Source organism: Haliaeetus leucocephalus, unplaced genomic scaffold (assembly GCF_000737465.1).
Source record: "Haliaeetus leucocephalus isolate CR32 unplaced genomic scaffold, Haliaeetus_leucocephalus-4.0 Scaffold395, whole genome shotgun sequence".
In the NCBI taxonomy this organism is placed as follows: Eukaryota; Metazoa; Chordata; class Aves; order Accipitriformes; family Accipitridae; genus Haliaeetus; species Haliaeetus leucocephalus.
In genome coordinates this window covers 4555291-4575789 of record NW_010972831.1, presented here as the reverse complement: position 1 = coordinate 4575789, position 20499 = coordinate 4555291, and the positions used below count along the sequence as shown (strand labels likewise).

The following is a 20499-nucleotide window of genomic DNA, read 5'->3' as shown; positions in this document are numbered from 1 at the left end:
GAGCCGAGCCGAGCCGAGGGCGCCGGCAGCTCCTCACAGCAGTGGCCGCTGCTGCCCGCGGCCGGGCACGAGGGCCCGCGTGGGGCCGGCGGCGGGAAAGGCCCCTGAGGCGGGAAAGGCCCCTGAGGCGACCTCCCTGCGGCAGCCGGTGGCCGCCGCTCCCCCGCGGGGGGGGGGGAGGCCAACGGGCCCCCGCCAGTCGTCACCTACCTGGAGGTGTCGCTTGTTGCCGACTAAAGAAAGAAAGAAGAGTTTAATTTCCCAGAATTTTATTAAAAAAGTGATTCTGCTAAAAGAAACCTTATTGGAAAGATGAAATCTTGCTGCAGACGGTGCAGTTGGCTGTAATCTCAAGCTTTATACCAATAAGAAAGCTTTTTTTTTTTGTCCTATATTAAAATGTAGGGCTTTTCCACAACACGTTTAGAAGAACTTGACAAAATGCTGATTAACAACCTGTAGTTAAAATTACTCCTAAAAAGTAATTTAAGGAGACTGAATCTTGAAAATTTTTGCTGTATCATTCATGAACATTGCAGCTTGGTAGTCATAAACTCGTCCCTGCCTCTCTCTCATCAGAATTAATTAAAAAAACCAAAACATTAATCAAGCTTTTTAAAGTGTAGCAAAATATATATAGTATTATACTAGCAAAATTGTTTCCTTTAATGTTTTTACTGCTTTTTCTTAATAATCCCTAACAGACTTCCTAACATCTTAACAACAAATACTTAGTAGCTATGCATAAAAAAATAAAAAAGCAACAGTTAATTTAATAAAATACGTCAAATACCAGAATCGCTAAGGTTGGATGAGGAATTAAGAGATTTAATTGGAGGTACACTGGAACTGGGTGCCAAAAGGGGCTAAAGATGGGGTGGTTTTACTGTGTAGGCTCCTTGTGATCTCTGCTAGTGACAGGCAGGTGTCTACCCAGTGGTACAAGTACTCGGCTGGAGCTGAGCCCTGCTGCCACACCGCCGCTTGAGGTACACCTGAAACAAAGAAGAGAGGTAACTCCAAAAGCCCAAGTCGAAACCGTGACTGGTGTTGCTACAAGACTGAACAGAAGATCATCGCATCAGTGGAGCTCCCCCTGAGTCCGATAGTTCCACCCTGGAAAATGGTGATGCTTTGAGAAGCACATAGCGTTGTTGTGACAGTGACTGGTCAAGCATAGGAACGCTGCCTTTTTATTAGAATATATTGTGTATTGTGGTAGGTCTTCTGTTGCACAGAGTGGTCTGCTGTATTTTAATACTAAACATTTGGTAATTTAAAATATAAAGAGAAAAGTGCTTTTTTTCCCAAGCTCAGATTTGATTTGAGAGTGATTATCCTTCAAGACTCGTTTACTAAATGCTGTTAAAGGTCAGCATAGAATCATACCATTAAAGGTTGCTCTGCCGATAGAGTGTAGGTTATTTTGTGCTCTGTTCTATATTACAGCACACATATATGGAACATAAGGGCATTATCCAACATACACCATGTGTGAACACTGACGGTCATTTTAAAGAAATTGCTACAATTGTGAGTTATACCTGTACTGACACCACTGATCTGACACTACTCTCAGAACAAGTTCCATCCTGGGAAGCCAAATTTTGTAGCATACCAGCAGTTTGCCAAAGCTGTATTCTTTCTAATTACATCTGCATCCCCAACTGGAGGAAGACTGGATGCTCTAGGCCCACTTCATTCTTTCCAGTGAATTAATTTAATATATATGAGGAGAACACATGAAAAGGAGCTATGACTGCATTAAGTGTTCACTGTTCATCAGTAGGCAGGATACTGTTGATAAATATCTCCAGCTAAACTAACAAGTCTTGTCCACATTTGATTTTTAACAGGCCTCTTCAGTCTGGCATTACATCATCAAGTGAAAGATCTCAACAAGAACAATAGTCATTTCTCTTGCAGCAATATTGTATAATAATAATAATAGCCTCTTGACTGCTCTGGCAGCAAAAAAGCCCACATTCATTAAAGGAGAGAAAGACAGACTGAAAACCAGCTCCTGTATATGGCCAGCGAGTATATTAAGTACCTGGCAGATGGTGTTTACAAGGAGGAGGGCTCACGCTGTCCTCCCACCATCATGTTGCTGTTTGGAGCTGGGTGAGTCCCTAGGGCAGGGCACGGAAGTCTGAAGTAGATTTACTTGCCAAAAGAACCATCATTCTTAGTATGTCTTTACATATTACTTGCCAAAAGAACCATCATTCTTAATATGTTTATCTGGAGGTTTACAATGAGATCACTTGTTCTGGTAGGTTTCAAAGCTGATCTGCTCCCCTTTCCTTAAGGCAGTGAATTTTGATTCTAAATTTAACAGGTTTGCTTTTATTGACCAAAGAAGACTGCAGATATTTAGGACCCTTTATCTGTTGTTTAATCTATTGTGAAATCAAAGTTAATTTCTGAAGTAAGGACCTTAAAAGCACTCAGCTGAAAGTTGCCACTGACACTGTTTCATTGCTGAACTGTGTCTGGTAATCTCACAATTAGTTCATGATATTTACCAGTGATGCAGTCCAGCAGCAGCTCTGCTTGAACTTGTACAGATGCAGCAGTTGGATCAAAGCAATAAATCTCCTGAATCAAACTGTCATCAAGTTTCTGCAATGCAGAGAACAAAAAGTCAGGTGGCAGTGAAAAACTTAAGAAAGGGTTACAGAATTAAAGGTCGCTGAGAAAAGCATATAGGAAATCTGTAGGTAATGAATTATTTCACTGCCAATTCACCCTTGGCAAATTCTACTGTATTTTCTTGAGGGAAGAAGAGCAGAAAACAAAGTCTCAATATTTTGAAGTCTCACCAGTTTACACTGACTCCAGTTCTCAGTCGTCTCTGACCCCTTCCAGTTTGGATGGAGAAGCAACAGCACAGCCTTAACTATGTTATGTACCAGAGCTGGCGGTTCTACATAGCTCTTTATTTCAGCAAAGCTCTCAGCATCAAGTTTCTGGACACACTCACGCAGGTCCTGTAGCATGAATCGGTGGAACAGAATCCCTGCATGCCTCAGATTTGCGATGTGTTCTGCCTCTGGAATCAAAAGCAAACCTTTCAAGAAGTTGCTCAGAAACATCTGCTACTCAAGACTTATGTTATTGACTGAAAGGCTCTGTCCTCTTTATGATTAATTCTTTGTCTCCTTGATCGATTAATTTGTATACAGCCCAAGTATCCTATGCAATTTTAAAAACGGGTATGTGCTTGAGAAGGAGACAAAGCTTGCCTCAGGGGCAGGCAGAGGTCCTGACACCATGAAAGGTTCAGGCATGCAGGTAGTTCTGTAATTGTGACATTCAAATCCTTTTGATCTTAGTTGGGGCAGTTCTGAGGAGGACATGCTAGATCCCTGAAGGGAACAAAGCACCTTGCTTCACACCTTTGATTTCAGTGGGACTTGCACACAAAATACCCTGTGAACAAGAGTCAAAATCTAAACATTCTGTTTAACTCTACTCTGCTAAGCACTTGGGCTTGCTCAGGAGTAGTTTACGTGTGCCAAAGGTTTGTGTTTGTCTTTCCATATTTGTAGGAATTATACTTTAGATGTGGTTTTACTGAGATTCCTAATTTCATCCCTAAAAAACCTATCTTGGCTCTGTATGCACAATACCCAGTACATAGGTTGGTTCTGTTTCCTCTAAGGACATCTTCAGTGTCTCAGAGCAGGCAGCTTGGGCCATCTTTAGCATTTTCTGCAGGTCTTTGTGTTCGTGAGGTGGTAATTTCTGGTGGTGTCCAATGCTGATATCAAATATCCCAAGAGCTTGTCCTGATAGGTCACGGAGAGGTACTGCAATGTGGTATTCTCCACAGACAGAAGTGTAAATGACCTGTGAACTGTCTGTGCACTTAAATAGGTAATCTCTGAAATGAGAGTAAAGAGAGGAAAGTGTACTAAACTTTACCATTCCCGTTACTTTCGGTAATTTATTTAGCATATTTTAGTAAGATGCCGTTCATGTCTTGTTGTTAAAACAAAGGTATTACGTTAGTGAATCATTTTTTTATTTCCTTGAACTGAAATATGCACAGCTTTAAGTATCACTCAAGCCATATACAAAAAGGAGAAAATAGCATTGTGGAACACAATATTGCTTAGCTAAGGCAATTGCTGAAAATCATAAAAATTTAAGAAACCTTGCTTTAAAAACAGTTTCCTGTTTATAATCGCATTGACATTTGTTCTATAGAGTTTTATAAAAAGTAAAAACATCTGCTGGAACAGCAAATGGCTGTTCACCCAACTTTGACAACAAGGACGGTATGCTTAAAAGACAAGTCTGTGAAGATCTTGGCAGTGGAAGGAAACAGACAGTTGAAGAAAATGAGACTAATATGGCCAGGGAAAAAGACAGATTATTCTAAAGAGCAAAATGGTTCAGTGTAGGCTCTAATCCTGCAAACCTTTCGCAGCAGATGTAGAGCTTGCTTGGCAGCTCAGCTGGTAAGCATTAAGTCAGATGTTAAGTTTTTGCAGGCCTAAACTCAAAGAAAAACTCACCCCTTCATAATTCAGTATCACATGCAAACACACCAGAAGCCTTGATCGTGAGAGAGCTATAGCCAGACACTCCCACAGGGTTGCATTACCATGGGCTTTACATAATGTGGATCATGCCTGATGCAGGCTGGAGTGTAGGACCAGAGGTGACTAGTTTGATTGCAGGTCCTGGAACCTACCTTAAGAGGTTTTCTTTTCTGAGGAGAAGGACAGGAGAGCTATGAATTTCTTTTTGTCCTGTATTATCTGTAGTAAGCATCTTGCGCAGAGCATAGTCCCATGTCTGCCAGAGAGAAAAGGGAGGTTTAGCTGCATCCAAGAAAGGAACAGCCATTTTGAAGCCTGGAGAGGGAGGAAATTGTTTATCTCTTAAAGGAAACTCCTATGTACATTCAAGTGCAATGGGATGGTTTAAAGACATTTCCCAACAATGCTTGGTTTTATTCCCAGAGTGTATTGCTCAAGATGGATGAAGAATGTGCCCTGGACCTCCCTCAGCTATTTAATCCACCCCCAGGCTCCACACTGAGGAACACCCACAGGCCAAGAAGAGGTTTCCCTTCTTTTTCCCATCCTCTTGCAGTCCTCTTTCTCGTGTCATGGTTGTGTCAGTGTGCCTTGACACGTGAAAAGCATAGAGGGGAACAAATGACCTCGCTATCAGGCAGCTAACAAGGGAACAGTGCAAAGCCTGGAATGACAACAGAAAGCTGCCAACATAAACCAAGCTTATCAGAGGAAGCAGCTGAATTATGGCTACAGCAGATGTCATACAGACTTTGTGATGACACAGGATCAGTCCTAAATATTTCATACAATTTTCGTCTTCTTAACTTACTTGTACGTGAAGTGACAAGCTTCCCAGGGCCCGAGTGCCTGCTGAACAATTGGAATATGATCTGCTGGGAGGGGGGCTGCTGTTACAAGCTAGCTAATCGGGAAGCAGCCACTTCCTGAGTTGTATTTATGTCTTGGCTGCTGACATTAGTTCAGAATGAAGAGCTAATACATTAGCTGGGACATTCTTTTTTCCTATAAAATACCATAATTTTGACATGCACAAAATCTCCACAGAAGAGCATCTCCCTTTGTGGAGGTCCCAGACAGCAAAGCTTTAGCAGGGACTTGCAGTGTTGGCTAACCTACAGACAGATGGATGGATGGATGGGTGTGGGGTTTTGCTCTATTGGTTGCTGTGCAGCTGTGAGCACTGATGTAGGAGAATAGTCCCTTTTCCTGTGGAGAATCATAGAATGATTTGTGTTGGAAGGGACCTTAAAGAGCATCTAGGTCCAACCCCCCTGCCACAGACAGAGACACCTTCCACTAGATCAGGTTGCTCAAAGCCTCGTCCAACCTGGCCTTGAACACTTCCAGGGAGGAGGCATCCACAGCTTCTCTGGGCAGCCTGTTCCAGTGCCTCACCACCCTCACAGTGAAGAATTTTTTCCTAGTATATAATCTAAATCTAGCCTCTTTCAGTTTAAAACCATCACCCCTCGTCCTATCACTACACTCCCTGTTAAAGAGTCCCTCCCCATCTTTCCTGTAGGCCCCCTTTAAGTACTGGAAGGCCGCTGTAAAGTCTCCCTGGAGCCTTCTCTTCCTCAGGCTGAACAACCCCAACTCTCTCAGCCTGTCCTCATAGGGGAGATGCTCCAGCCCCCTGATCATCTTTGGGGGCCTCCTCTGGCAGCTTGAGAAGGGGCTATACTAGCAGTGCTCTTGAGTTGTTTTACATGGGAGGATGAAAAGACTGAAGAGTGGCCTCCTTTACAGAAGGAAACTTCCCTCTCTCCCTTTGTAGCCCTTTTGTTGCACAGGCAGGCGCAAGAATTTCAGGCAGGCTTCAGTTTTTATGATAAAACCACTGAGAACTCACAGGCAGCTAGAAATTACATGTCCTCACCAAAGCAGCCTTCCAGCCCCTGACTATTACAGGCCTTTTCGCTGCAGCAGTCTGCATACCTTGTCTTTGCCAGGTTCCACCAGGTACGTAATAACAGTGTGGATGCTGGGTGCCCTAGGATACAACCAGTCCAGAGCAGTAACAGTCATTTGTAGAACATTTTCCAGTGTGCAGATATGGTGGTAGGCTTTGCTGAATGCATGAGAAACTCCCTGTGAAAGCAGAATCCTCCAAATGAGCCAGACAGTTTCATATGATTTGGGGAAAAAAAGCTGGGGAAACGTACATGCAGCAAAACGAAGGAAAATGGTTTGTAACAAGTTACTTTAATCAGAACTTGTAAAGCCGAAAAACAACTGTGAAATGTCCCTTATCAAATAATGCTCTAAAGCTGCAGAGTACCCCTGTCACAGCCAAGTCCTAAAGTAGACAAAGTTGTTTTTTAGTGGCAATAGCCAAATTGCCTGGTAATGTTGGCTTGCTGCGCTCCCTGCTGCCCAGATGATGCATCCACAATGAGGCTGATGCTAAAGAGCATCCCAAAGAAATCCGGACTGCTGTTGCTTCTAATTATTCCACCATGTAAAAAGTAAGGTTTCATGCCACTTTATGGAAACTAACAAAAATATGAGGTCCAGAGCTTCAGGGAATAAAAGCTACTTACTATCTTTGGGCTTTGCACAAAAGTGCAATTAGTTTACTAGTCAGGAGAAGCTTAAATACATCCTTGATGAAGTGATACCTCATAATCAATTACAGATAAGACGCTAATCATTAAGATATTGATAAGGTGTTCTGCTCACACCACTGTCACCATATACAGTAAAAAGGGCCCCACAGTTCTTTTCCTAGTCGTACATCTTACATTTACTCAGAATGAACATGTAAAATTCACAGGGTCCCTACACAGGTTTTTGAAGAGTAGTCTAACAAACTGCTTTGTGATGATGCCCACCTGATAGAAACTGATCTCATGGGTCAGAAAGATGGTTTTCTCACATTGGTCCCGAAGAGTGTCAAGTCCTAGAATGCCAAAGGCTCTCCAGCGAGCATCGTGCAATGGCAGTACCAGGAGTGAACCTTTTCTCTCTTCCACTGGCCGGTCATAATTCCAGAAGTGGATACTTCCATGGAGCTGAACTCTTGGAACATGGATTGGCTTTCCCTCTTCAACGGCTGCAAAGCTGAAAAATAAACTTATGAGGAGGTTTGTTAAGAGTAACAGAAAACCTTTAGCAAAGCAATAAATACTGCAGCTTTGATCTCTCCCTGCTTTTTGGCATCAGAGGAGGAAGGTGTTAGCCCCTTACTCTGACCACACCCAGAAATACCACATTTACCACTTGCATCCCAAAGACAGTGGTAATAAATAAGACACTTTTCATCCTTAGGACATTTTGAAAACATCAACTAATGAATGTAATGAAAAGGAATACAGAAGCTAGGAGCAGTTACATTTCATAGATTAGAAGAAGCAATATTTAAAGAAAGAGACAAATATGTCTAGCTTTTGAAAATGAAAAGAGGCATGAAAGCTGCTTATAGTGTAAACACTAGGGAAGGAAAGGCATTGTTCTCAAAAACATCCTGTGGATGTGAACTGGGAAAAGGGAATTAATATTTAAAGAAGAAAATGTAGGCCCAATGTAATAGACATTTGCTAAAGGATGAGATTTATTAGACTGTGAGGTAATCTCCCCAAGGAAAGGAGTGAAATCCCAAACAGAGCCATTCTAAGTAGACCATGCAGAGTATAAGGACATGTATATGATAATGAATCATTCCACAATGGTCCCTGAGGATATTTCCTCTCTGGAGTACTCTATCAGCCTCTGTTTCCAGTGCACCCCAAACATTGCCTGGTACCCCGATATTCCAAATATTTTTTAGAAAAAGGAACAATTATTTGCAACTTTTCTTACCTGACTCCTTTCATGTCTCTGTAAAGTATCTGGTTTAGAACATATGGCGCATCATCTGCGGTACATGCCACATAGTGTAGGAGAATCTGTCCCCGCTCTGGTGAGAGCTGGTTCTCTTCCAAAAGGGCAATATATGCACTGATCTTCTTGTTATCCCCATGGGTTTCTGCATCCTAGCAACCAAATGTTTCCTATTACATTATGTACATTAGCCATTGGCCATTACACTTATTTCATGTACTTAGCACTTGTCTCATTTTTTGCTGAGATGCTCTTCTGGGTGACTGATTTGGTATGTCATGCACCAACTACATGACATGTACGTGCCTATGCTGTGATCCCATCTGACCAGTACTATGCCCTGTTACAAGCAAAACCACTTGGTATTTTAATTGGCAAGGAAAATGGATTTCTATTTTCCTGCTGCTAATAGGGAGCAGTTCATATAAAAATAATCCATAATTATAACCTGTGCCTAAGCAAAACTCCTATGGATTTCTTTTCCAATAGGAGATTCCTTTGACACAATCAAACAAGTGCCAGAGTTGCTATTACAAATCTAGAAAATATTGTAAGAACACTTCAGCTACCATGAGAGAAGTTTGGTTTTGTGGAGGGCTTTAATGGTGAGGACAAACATCTAAAGTGTTTAACTTGCAGCTGCAAGTTAAAAATGAAACTATCTCCACTACAAATTAAGCAGCTTTGTCCCAGACTGACTCTGGTGTGTTTAATTTCAGAAGCTCCAAAACTGTAACTATGGATTTCCAGATTTTATCTGAGTCAGCTCTTCAAAAAGCGACATAAGTATCCATGAAATGCATTCTGTATTGGCAAAGCATGGATGAGAATTCTTGTATTGCATATCTGACCTATGACTCTTTCTGTGCACAACCATGGGCTCTCCTGAACATCGGCTAAGTGCAGAACAGCACAAGGAAACCAGCCTCAGACCAACTTCCCATGCTACCTGTGAGTTCCACTCAAATGCAGCAGGGGCTGAAGTCAGTGTCACAATCCCAACACAAGTGATTCTTGCGCTCTGTGGGATGCATACCTGGGTGAGGGCCTTAAACACTGCTTTGTAAACTGGTTCCATGCTTGCTCCACTGGTCTCAGCTGCTTGCTGGATATTGTACAGCCATTTCCTCCTGGTTAAGCTTTGCAAGCACTTCATGTGACTTTGTTCCACACTTGCGGTCAGAAATTCCACCAAGTTATCAATAGCTTCATCCTCATTGCCAGGGAACTCAGAAGCAAGTAACTCAAGGAAAGTCTGGAATGCCTTTGGGGATAGCTTCCCCACTCTGCTGAGCTGTGGGTAACGGCAGCAAAGGTGTTTCTTTGCTAGTAGAAGAAATAGAAAATAAGACAGGGACAATCTATTTGAATAATAAGTTTTGCTTTTCCTGTGCAAAATATGAATCAAGCCCTAAACTGGCTTTGGGTGGAATGCTCCAGGACATCATTCTGGGTTTCTTCCAGCTATCTCCTAAATGGAAGTTGTCATCATGACAGGTAATCTCCAGCTTCCAGACTGGCTGCACCTTTTCCTCTAGATGCCTGCTTTCTCACCTACTGAGAAAGAAACCTGCATGGCATTGCTCCTGTGCCCCTTTTGTAGCCTCTGCAACATACCTAAACAACAAATGTCAATGGAAAATAGGAAAGCTGCTTGGAGTTTTCAAAAATCAGAGGTATCTCCACATCAGAACCAAATTTTATGGACACTTGAAGGACTGGTGGGACTGGGCTGCAGGTAGGCATTCTGCATACAGTAATAGTAGTTGAGACTTTACAGAAAAACTACTCATCACTCCCATTAAAAATGTAAAAGCCAGAGTCTACAGATGATTTCACAGATCACTCATATTCCTCAATTTCCCATTATCTACCATACTTGCAGGCATTATATTTTAATTTTGAGGCCCTCCAAAGTAACTATCATTCTTAATTACCCTTCTTTAGGTGCCTTGGATGAATTATTGAAATAACATTTGGTTTGTGCTAAATCTTATAAACAAAGAAGAAAACAAAAGCTCTATTGAAGTTGTACAGAGGTTGGGACGACAGTACTCTGGAATCACGTGTACTGCACTAAGAGATGTAGATGCGGAGCAAGAACTTTTATAAGAAATACAGGGTTTAGAAGAATAAATTAGTGTGAAAAAACACCTAAAACAGTCAAGTGCTGCCTGTTAGCTCCCAGGGGAGTGAAGGAGTAAAGATCACTGCACAGAGGCTGCTCCTTCCCATCTTGCACAAGGCTGGAGAGTGGAGCTGTGCCTCAGTCCCCTTTTTCATGTCCCAGGGACTGCAGCTGAGCTTGCCCAAACGCGGGCAAATAAGCTGCAGTAGAAAGGTCTGGCAGAGTTGCCTTTTGCTTGGCGGAATGAGGAATGCTGTAAGGGTCAAATTATGACTCTCAAGAATTGCTTTCCTGTACCTACTCATTCTAGTTCACAAAGTTCCAGTTTGCCCAGAAGTCCTGAAGACAAATGGGACTCACCCTCAGACTTGTAATCCTAACAGACTGAGCGTGAAAATCTAAATTTACCTCATCGGTTTCTATTTAGCTGTTACTTAAATCAGCAGCCGGTCTATCAGCATTGTTCAAGCCCTGTGCCAGCTCTCCAAGACCCGCTGCTGCTGCTGCCGCCCACCCCACAGCTCTGGGCTCACGGGGGAGCTCTTGCACAGCCTGCCGAAGTTGCAGGCAGTCTCCCGGCTTTGGCAAACCGGGATTCCTCGGGTGCTCTGCCCAAGCTGGGCTTGCCGGATCATGCTCCCGGTAGTGTCTCTCCTGAGCATTGCAATGACTAACACTTTCATCATTTTTTTTTTTTTCCCCTGCATGCTGATTTCAAATCCTGTTGGACTCGAAGAAGTAAAGAAAAGGGAGTGATTTGTCAAGCCGCTTTCGACTAGCGATATAAGTAGAAGTGTGATTTTGCTGTTAAGCAAAGAGTATTTTGTGATCAATATATACAGCGGGCTATAAGGAACAGTGTAATAGAAACTGCTTTGATTAATGATGCACGGGCACAAGCAGGGAGCTGCTCTGATTGCCTCCCAGTGCACCCAAGACACTGATGTTTATAGAAGCTGAGTGCCTCCTCCTTCCCCCACAGAAGTCAGGGGGCATTTTATCACTGATTTTAGCTATAGAAGTAGCAAGTACTGACTGACCCCCATCGTGGTGGAGGTGACTGTTAATGCTGTGTTATCCTGTCCATCATCTAAAGAACACTCAGTACTTTTTAATTTAATTTCAGATTTTCTGACAGAAGTAGGATGGAGAATTTTTTATGGTGTAAAAATGTTTGGATTTTCACCTCCACTTTCTCCTCTCTTTGAAGAAAGAGGTGAAGAAAGAAATACAAATGAAGTTGATCACAGCATGATGAGTGCCTTCATTACTGAGCCACAGCATAACAAATTATTTTCCCCATTGTATCTGTAATGTTACACTTTTCACTTACAAGGAAAATCAAATAATTCTACCCACTTTTCACTCTGTGTTTTCATCCAGGAGGAGTGCAATGTCTGTGAATCCTTCCCTCAAACCTGCTTTTTCCATGATGTTGTTGAGAGATTAGGTTGAAGCTGCTAGGAATAGTTTTATGTTGCTTGTAGGTGGTATTGATTTTGCTATGCTATCTTTCTATCTATTTGTCTTTTAGTTTATGAGTGCTTCATGGAAGGGACTACATCTTTCCATATTTCTGTAGTGTGTTCTGGCATGCTTTGAATACAGGAGAGCTGTAAACTGCCAGTTTCTTCTGTGGCTGTGCAGCCTGGAGACAATTAACTGTAACATGCCAGTGCGCTCCCCACTAGCTTCCCCAAGTAAGCTAAAGGATGAAGAGATTTTGGTGCTTGCCAAAATGAGCCATTTTTAGTAATGTGCAGCAGAGCAAGCAACATGAAGATGAACATGAATATACCAGTCCTCTCCACCCAAGAACACACGCAGACATGTTCTTAATTGCTAATACAGTATTTCAGAGCACCTAATGCCCACATGTCAATATGTATGATGCTGTCAGACAGGTCTAGGTGAACCTGCAGCACTTCAGTCTGACCCAAGTCTATTCTGTCAAGGACCAAATTCGCTAAGTTTATTCGAAGAAATGAACCAACAGAGAAGTGAGACTCAAAGTTGCTGTCTAATTTATGAGAACTGTGCAACAGTGTGGCTTACTAAAGGCTATTTGAGACCCGTAAGGAAAGCTGGTGTCCTCTCCTCTGAGATACATTCCTGCAGACAGCACAGTAAAGTCTATCTATTAAAAATAGCTGGATAACACAGATGGGCTAGACTAAAAGTGCAAACATGTCCTCAGGCTTTACGTGTGTTTTTCACTGCCATATCACAAGTATACATTGCATGTTACAGCTGAAATAATTTTTTAATGCATCACAACATCATGAAAGCATTGGGCTACCTCTCTGACTGGGAATCTTTCACAGAGGAGACTTGTACAGGAGGAGGGGATAGAGCTATGCATTAACAAGTAGGTCTGGATAACTGTTCCTTTTCATTTTATACATCATACCATGTATGCTTATGATTGCTTGCAAAACCAAAAAATGACTGCTACTTGCCAACAACTTCATTAGCACTGTCATTGAATGGTTTAAGGCCTACTGTGTTGACATTGTTCTCTCAGAGCAGAGCTGTTCCCTTACCCTTCCTCAAGGCCTCTTTTTCCATCCCTTCCTTGAATGTGCTTAGAACAGTATCCACCTCTTCCAGGTCCAGAAACCCGGATGCATTGTTGTCCCACTTTTTGAAAAGTGCCTCCAAAAGCAGTTTCCGTTGGGCCAAGCGAGAGATGCGGTGAACCTACAATAAAGGAACAGCTGGTCTTTGATAATTCCTGGACACTGACGCTCAGTGTCTACACAAGTTTGGAAACGGCAATGGTATGCTGATCACATAATTCCTATGGGCCAGGCCAAATCTGTACATACACAGCTCAGACCTGGAGATGAATCATTAAACTTGGGAGATGTTTGGAAACACTAAACACAGCTGACAGTTCCGTTTTACCAGGCAAAATCAGCACTGCAGAGGGTTAGTTCCCAGTGAACAAACGAAGCCTGTGCTGGATCTAAGGTGACATCAACTCAGGTAAGTGCAAGTTTTCCAGAATACAAATGTCTTCCCAGCAAGAACTAACCACAGCCTTGTTATTAACACCCAAAGATGTGACAGATTGTATTTCTGTACATTGTTATTTTGCTGGTGCTGCCCTGAGGTGCATGGGCTCTAAGCAAATGCATGTACAATTTGTCCTTTAAACCCAGTCTTTGCAAAGTATACAGTGTTAAATGGCCAGAGTGGAATTGTCTCAAAGGCCAAAATACTGGCAGTGTGTGTTGTGTTCAGCGTGAGGACAGTAGAGCCGTCAGATCCAATAGCTCATCCGAATTAGGTCAGCAGCACAGAGGGAAACTAGAAAGAGGTCTGAGGAAAATGCAGCTAGAGAGGCTACTATGGATAGACCCAGAAAGAAATATATCTGTACTCTGAAGTGATATGGGGCACCCTGATGCTGTGCATGAGGATATTGCTGAAGGGGAATATAGTTTTTCAACACATGGCAAGAGCACTTTGTAACTTAAACACAAAGAAGCATGTGCACATTCACACGCAGCCATGCACATAGCAAAACCAAACACACTTGGTTTAAAATCCTCCCCAAAACATCCCAAACTTCATATGCACATGCCAATGCAGTAGGTCAGAGATCAGGTTCTTGGCTATTATAAAGGTGAATAAGCAGAATGGAATGTTTTGAGCTCTTTCACAATTAACTATCAACCTGCTGTCTTACTGAGTCCAACTCTAGTACAGACAGACAACTTCTTACACGATGAGTCTGTCATCACTTCTAGAGCTAAGGGCTAGGGAGGGAGGATCCATATGAAAACAAAGGAGTAAAAGGTCTCTTGAAGAAATAGAGAATGCAAGGCTGCAAGTGAATAGCTCTGCCAGCATGAGATTAAAATTTGACTTTGTCAGTGTCTGTAGGCATTTGCTTGTTTTTTGTTTGGATGTGGGATCAGCAAAACTTATCAATATTTACTTTTTCTAGTTGTTCTATTTTTTCCTCTTCTGTCTGTTTGTACTCTTCTTTGATAAATGCAATAAGCCTCTTCACAGTAGGCAGAGAAATGTCTTCACCAACAAATGTCTCCATGAGCTGTACAAACTGTGGCAGGTTGAGGCAGCTTTCATCAAAGGCACTCCTAGTACGAGAAGCCCAACGGTTCTGAATCTCTGCCATGATGGCATGTAAGTCTGAAAGACAGAAAGCACAGTGTGTCGCAGGAAGACAAATGCTGCCCTAAAGCCAGCCACGTGGCAGGTATCAACGCGGTCCTGAATCCTGCACTTCCTATCCAGTGAAAGTATGGCTCAATACAGCCTGACTCCATGCTGACTAAGGGCCTTAATCTGCTTATACTTTTCAAATAGTATCTCTTCAGATTTATGCTGCAGTCTAGCATGGATGCTATCGTACAACCAGGTCAAATCACTGAACACAGGTGAGCTGAGATTACTGTTATACAGCAAGTGGCCTTCCGAGACAAAGACTACACTGCTCTTACCTTGAAGTCAGCTTCGGGAATTAGTGTTTGTATTCTTGCCCAAACTTTCAGCTCACAGCAGTACTGGCATGTCTGCAGACACTGCCAGCCACTATGTGCCCAAGTGAACACACAACTTTGTGACCAAATACCTGGAAATCTAGTGTTCTCACGCTTCCAGTCCTCCGGAATTCTTGCTCCATAGCTGCTATACCTGCAACTTAGGTCACAAGTCAGAAGGCCACCTGATGAAAGATAAAATATACCTTGTAATGATATAAGCTTTTTAAAAAGACACAAGATACAGCTTTTCTAAAAGCCTTTAAATACATATATGCAAGCTATAGTTTCTAAAGCAGATGAAAAGAGCTGACATGAGCAGTTACCTGACCATGGCACTTCAAACTCCTTGCTAGTTTCAGCTGGAGAATCCTGTCTGTCTGAGTGTGCTGGACCTGCAATTTTAAAAAGAAATCTTCTGTGAACCAGAGCTTACTAGTCTGAGCACCCTGCTGATTAATATGTAAAATCTACCTCTGTGTCTCTGGAGTTACCCTTGTTATCAGTAGCTATTTATTTTTACTGTCTGGAAATACTGCTTCCTGAAATTCACACAGTGAATGTCACATTTCTTAAGCCCAGCTACAAATACCCATTTTAGCAAGAATAATAAGACAAATTCTTTTCCAAGATAGGTTCAAAATGATATTCAGACTTCTTGCTTCCATTCACCTTTCTCTCAAAGAGCATCGTACCACCACACCATCTTTTCTGTGAGAACAGGGTGGGAATCTGCTCTGAAGGTGGAAGTACTGAATGCCCCAAACAATGCAGGATACGCATCCAGGGACTGGCTGAATGACAGGTTAGCGCTGTGTACTGGAAGTTAACTACAGAAAGCCGTAGGTATCACTGGGCTGTACCATCGGCTTTACAGCCCTTTTCATAATAAGTCTGTCACTAGACTGCTCTGGCAATGTAGACCCAGTTCTTGCAGTGTTTTAAACTGTGAGACACAAGAGTGTATTCACAGAGTGCTAGCAAGGAGGTTGGTCCTTAAATACCCCTTAGGAAACACAGTTGCCTGACCACAGCCTTCCTGGAATAAGGGCCTTTGTACACAATTAGGAAGTATGGTAGTCCTTTGGAAACACAGTAAGAGATTAAAATGAAAGGTTCCTGCTAAATGTTCCCATACTATATCTCCCTATGGGCAATCACAGTCTAAAAATTATTAAAAGTCATTTCTATATTTTACATGCTCAGGCTCCTGCCTTGCTATACTAATATTACAGGTTGAAACAGAACATAAAGTTTCTCCTTATTATAAAAATGCTGCTGCTTCAGAAAGTCCCAGCTTGAATTAAAGTGTCTGCTCAGTGCCTTGAATACAGATCACCAGCAAAGTGACTCACCTGCCGCCCTGTGAGAGGAACACACTCTGAAACCTTGGCAGGAAACGCCATGCTGACAAGATATCAAAGCTTATGGTCTTGTGTATTCAGAAACCACTCACATACTTTCAATAGTTTTGAAATGGATTAAAACCACACCTATAGTTAAACCAGTCCAAATGTATATGTTGAAAAAGATTAATGTCTGCCAGAATAAAGGAGAGTGCTTTACCTTTACCCTGGTCTTGCAGAAGGTCCTCGTCCTGCAGTCTTGTCTCTGAGCTTGTCTGTTGGCCAAACTGGCTGCCATGCTGCTTAGAAAAACTCTCTTTTCTTGCAGGAGTTTCTTTCACAACCTCTGCAACTGGAGCATCCTGTTTTGAAGCAATGATGTCCATGTCTGCCACAGCTCTGTCTTCTGAGGTTGTGGTTATAGCTTCAGGTGTTGGTCCTGAAATTGTGTTGGTTGCTTCTGCAATCCCATTGTCCTCCTTCTGACAAACTTGCTCTTCTGAGCCAGGTTCTCCATCCAAGATACGATAACCTTCTTCCCTATTTGTTTCTGTGTCAGGGTCTCTACCCGGGCTAAATTCCTCTTCCTCTACCTGTTTTTCAGATCCAGGTTCTCCATCTTTACTGAGACTGTACCCAGTAGAGGCTGATCCTGGGAAAGCTTCCTCCTGTCTGTCTGCACTTGCAGACTCGGTTTGCCTCTCAGTTTTGATATCTTCATGGAAACTGGATTTCTCCCTATGTATGGTATCTCCATCCCAATCACTAGCTTCAAAATCAGTGCTTTTCACTGCTGACGCAGCGACCTCATCTTCCTTTCTCAACTCAGCATCACTCGATTCTGCTGCTTGGTTTTCTTCTTTAGAAATTCCTCCAGTCTCAGCTTCACTTATGCCCTTTTGTTCAAAAAGACCTTCTCTGACACTAGTTCTCATTCCATATGTGCCTTGTCTATTATCACCTACAGGTTCAGATGCTAAAATCCCTCCCTCAAAATTTCCTGCTTGTGACAAGACTAACTTCTCGCTGAGTTCCTCACAAACTTCCTGGTCATCAAGGCCTCCCCATAAATCCACAAGCTCAATCTCTTGCAGCTCAATTATTGGCCCTAAAATAGAAAAAATATTAATAACTTGATAGTTTGCATTAGTTTTATGTTCTCTAGTATTGCACAAGAAAATTCAAAGAAAAAGAAAAGAGGTATTTCCTAGCAAATACAAACACTGTCAGAAAGTACCTTCTGCAAACATGCATCTCAGAAACACGGAACTTCAGAATGTCTTTGCCTGCAGAGAACTGCACTTGTTATTGTGTATTACACCATATTTGAAATAAATGTTTCATAATTCTCCATACTAAGAAGGAAAGCTGTAATTTGCCTTGCATTTGATCTTAGCAATTAATGAATGTCCAATATCTTAAAAATATTTTACTTTCCCGTAGATGATTCCCTGTGTTTTTTCTTTATCTTTCCATGTTCCTGGAGAAATTTTAGTGTAAACACAAAATTAACTTCTAATATTGCCCAGTAAGAAAGAACAACTGTTTCAGGAAAAGTAGTCTTTCTTTAATCCTACTTTCAAAAAGTAATTCAGAATTTTGTAGGAAGGAAAAGTTTTGGATGCTGAAGTATTTCTGAACATTGCATCACAGTTTGCAAAACATGTTTTCAAATTATGGTGTATAGGTCACAGCATTCATTTGGGTCCTTTTTTAGGCTGTGTTCACTTCTGGTAACACTTATAAAACATATATTCACTATACAACCTCATATGACCTCCTAATGTTTTAACCACAATTGAAACATCCCATATACTTACACTGCCTTGGGTTACAGAATCCCCTCTTAGCAATCACGGGGCTTCTGTCATAGAAGTCTATCAGCAGGGCAAGTATTTTTCGTCTGTCTAAGAGACCAACCTAGACAAAAAGATTACAATTGTTTTTTTCTTTGGTTCTTGGGACTTACATCAACATTTGCAGCACTACAAAGGCACAATTACCTAAGAATTACTGTGACTGAAAATTATCCATTACCAGAACATCAGTACAAATTTCAAAGCAGTTAATTTCATTTCATAGAGGCAAAAATTTCTTCTCTGGGCTTCGCTGGAACTCCTCATACCTATCACTTTGCAGGGACATCCTCTTGCATATTCTTGACAAATTACAGTTGGTGGTTGTAACCCCCTCTGCCAAAGGAGTTCTTCATGTAAAGATCAAAGCTTCGACATTTCATACTTTCAGGACAGACACTGATTGCCAGACAGTACTGCAGAAGAATTTTCACATATTGTGGGCTGTGCTGTATTATGTTAGTGACTGCACATTGTAGTTTGGTTTTGTGCCCCATCATGTCCTTTGAAGCATTATGTATTGGCAACTGCCTGGGAAAATAATTAGTCCAAAAATCTGAGCTATTATGACAACCTGCTTAATTTCCTTTAAAAATCCATACACATTTGATCACAGAGGTGAGAGAGGTATCTGTAGTTATAGTGCAGAGGAACATGCAGAGTTTATTGCTCAGAATGAGTCCTTGTTGCTCAGAATGAGTGTATACAGACAGTAAAACCAGGAAAAGACAATTAAATGGTTCATTTCCAATCAGGAAATCGTGAATTTAAAAAGTAAAGCAAATCTAAATGATGGCAAGTTTTCCATTTTATGATGAATTCCTGTTGTCATTATTTAAGTCCTACCACCTTTGTAATCTCCCTCCCATTAGGGAAAGACAGTAGTTAATTAGAAAACAGATTTACTTGAGTTCATTATTTGTAACAAGTAGCCTTCCAACTAAATTATTGATTTCCTTTTCCCATTTTGCTCTTAGAGTAAAGACTGCAAAATGTAAAATTCACTGAGCTTTTAATTCTTTGTGAACTTTTCCTGCCCTTAGGCTGAAGAACTAAAGGAAGAAGTTTGCTGCTCTTTTCTGGAAATGAGCTCAAGATGACTGTGTTGTTTATAATCTAAAACCATCATTAATAGCATCAATGTTTAGGAACAGAGGACTTGAAAACAGCTGAGAGATACCCATCGTTTAGTGGAGAAGTGCCTCCCAAGGAAGCTAATACTGAAAACTAAGTGAATAAATCACATTTTCTGTTACTACAACACTTTTACTGTAAAGGGAATTGAAAGCTTTTGCAAATTCTGACAAAGGATCAGAACTGACCTGTAACTTGTTGTCCAGTCCAGTTTTAGTGTTTCAGACTCTGGTATCTTAATTCCTGCTGGTAAAAAAATGCTGGAAATTACAGCTGAATTTCAGCCATGTGTGGGTTTGGAACAACAATTGTCATCACATAAGTCTGTCCCTAAACTTACAAGATGTAGGGCCTGATTCCCAGTATCTTCATCTTCTTGACTTTCATATACAAATATCTTGCACATTCCCATGCAAACATTTCTTTATGCTGTTTGTTTTTCAGTTGAATATATCAGATCGGACTCTGCATCCATTTAGTAGATACGCAAACACAGAACATGTTTTTGAAGACGTTACCAGATCTCCGCGGAATATTTGGATTCTCCATTCAGTATTTCCATTACACATACTTAATTTTCCCTTTGAATTTCCTCAGCTGTTACTCGTCACAATCATCTGCTGGTTGCCCTGAAGCTGGCAGCAGTAATACAAAGCTTTGTTTTATTAAAAAGGTAAATCAATGAATGAAGTACTATTAAAAAGAAAACAATGAAGTATTATTGAAAAGAAAATAAAAATGTTGGTTTGGGATTCAGATACTTTTTTGTCATGTTAAAAAAATGTACTTGGAGGATTTAGATAACTCAGATTCTAGAAGAGGTTTTTTGTGATTTAGATGAAATAATTTTATTTTTATATATTGCTAAATATAGTAAATTCCTTTTCAGAAATTACAGAATATGAATTAGGGGTATATTTTCCAACTTTTTTTTTACATTTCCAATTTATACAGATTTGCCATTCTACCAGAGGTTCCTGTTATCTCAGGACACTTTTCCTTACAAATTACCTTGGGAGGAACATGTCACAGTAAAGCTATCTGTAGAAGAGAGGAGCATTACAACAGGACCACAGTCCCACCCCCAGTTATGCTATCTTTCGGCGTTCCTAAATTTACTAGCAAAGGTCATGTTTCTTTGTACTT

General features: G+C 41.4%; 1 protein-coding gene across 1 annotated transcript in view; it reads right to left on the bottom strand.

The window, feature by feature from the left end:
* Positions 1-783: 783 nt before the first annotated feature.
* The window catches only part of EFCAB5 (EF-hand calcium binding domain 5), a 33807-nt gene continuing 14091 nt past the window's right edge, over positions 784-20499 (bottom strand). The window contains exons 6-19 of the mRNA XM_010573943.1: positions 18184-18283; positions 17259-17471; positions 16584-17132; positions 14453-14667; positions 13050-13206; positions 9415-9704; positions 8358-8530; positions 7391-7619; positions 6495-6647; positions 4706-4809; positions 3636-3889; positions 2826-3055; positions 2529-2625; positions 784-995 (exon numbers count right to left, since the gene is read on the bottom strand). Coding sequence (XP_010572245.1) covers positions 829-995; positions 2529-2625; positions 2826-3055; positions 3636-3889; positions 4706-4809; positions 6495-6647; positions 7391-7619; positions 8358-8530; positions 9415-9704; positions 13050-13206; positions 14453-14667; positions 16584-17132; positions 17259-17471; positions 18184-18283 — 2931 coding nt within the window. The 3' untranslated portion in view covers positions 784-828. The remainder of the gene's footprint in view (positions 996-2528; positions 2626-2825; positions 3056-3635; positions 3890-4705; positions 4810-6494; positions 6648-7390; positions 7620-8357; positions 8531-9414; positions 9705-13049; positions 13207-14452; positions 14668-16583; positions 17133-17258; positions 17472-18183; positions 18284-20499) is intronic.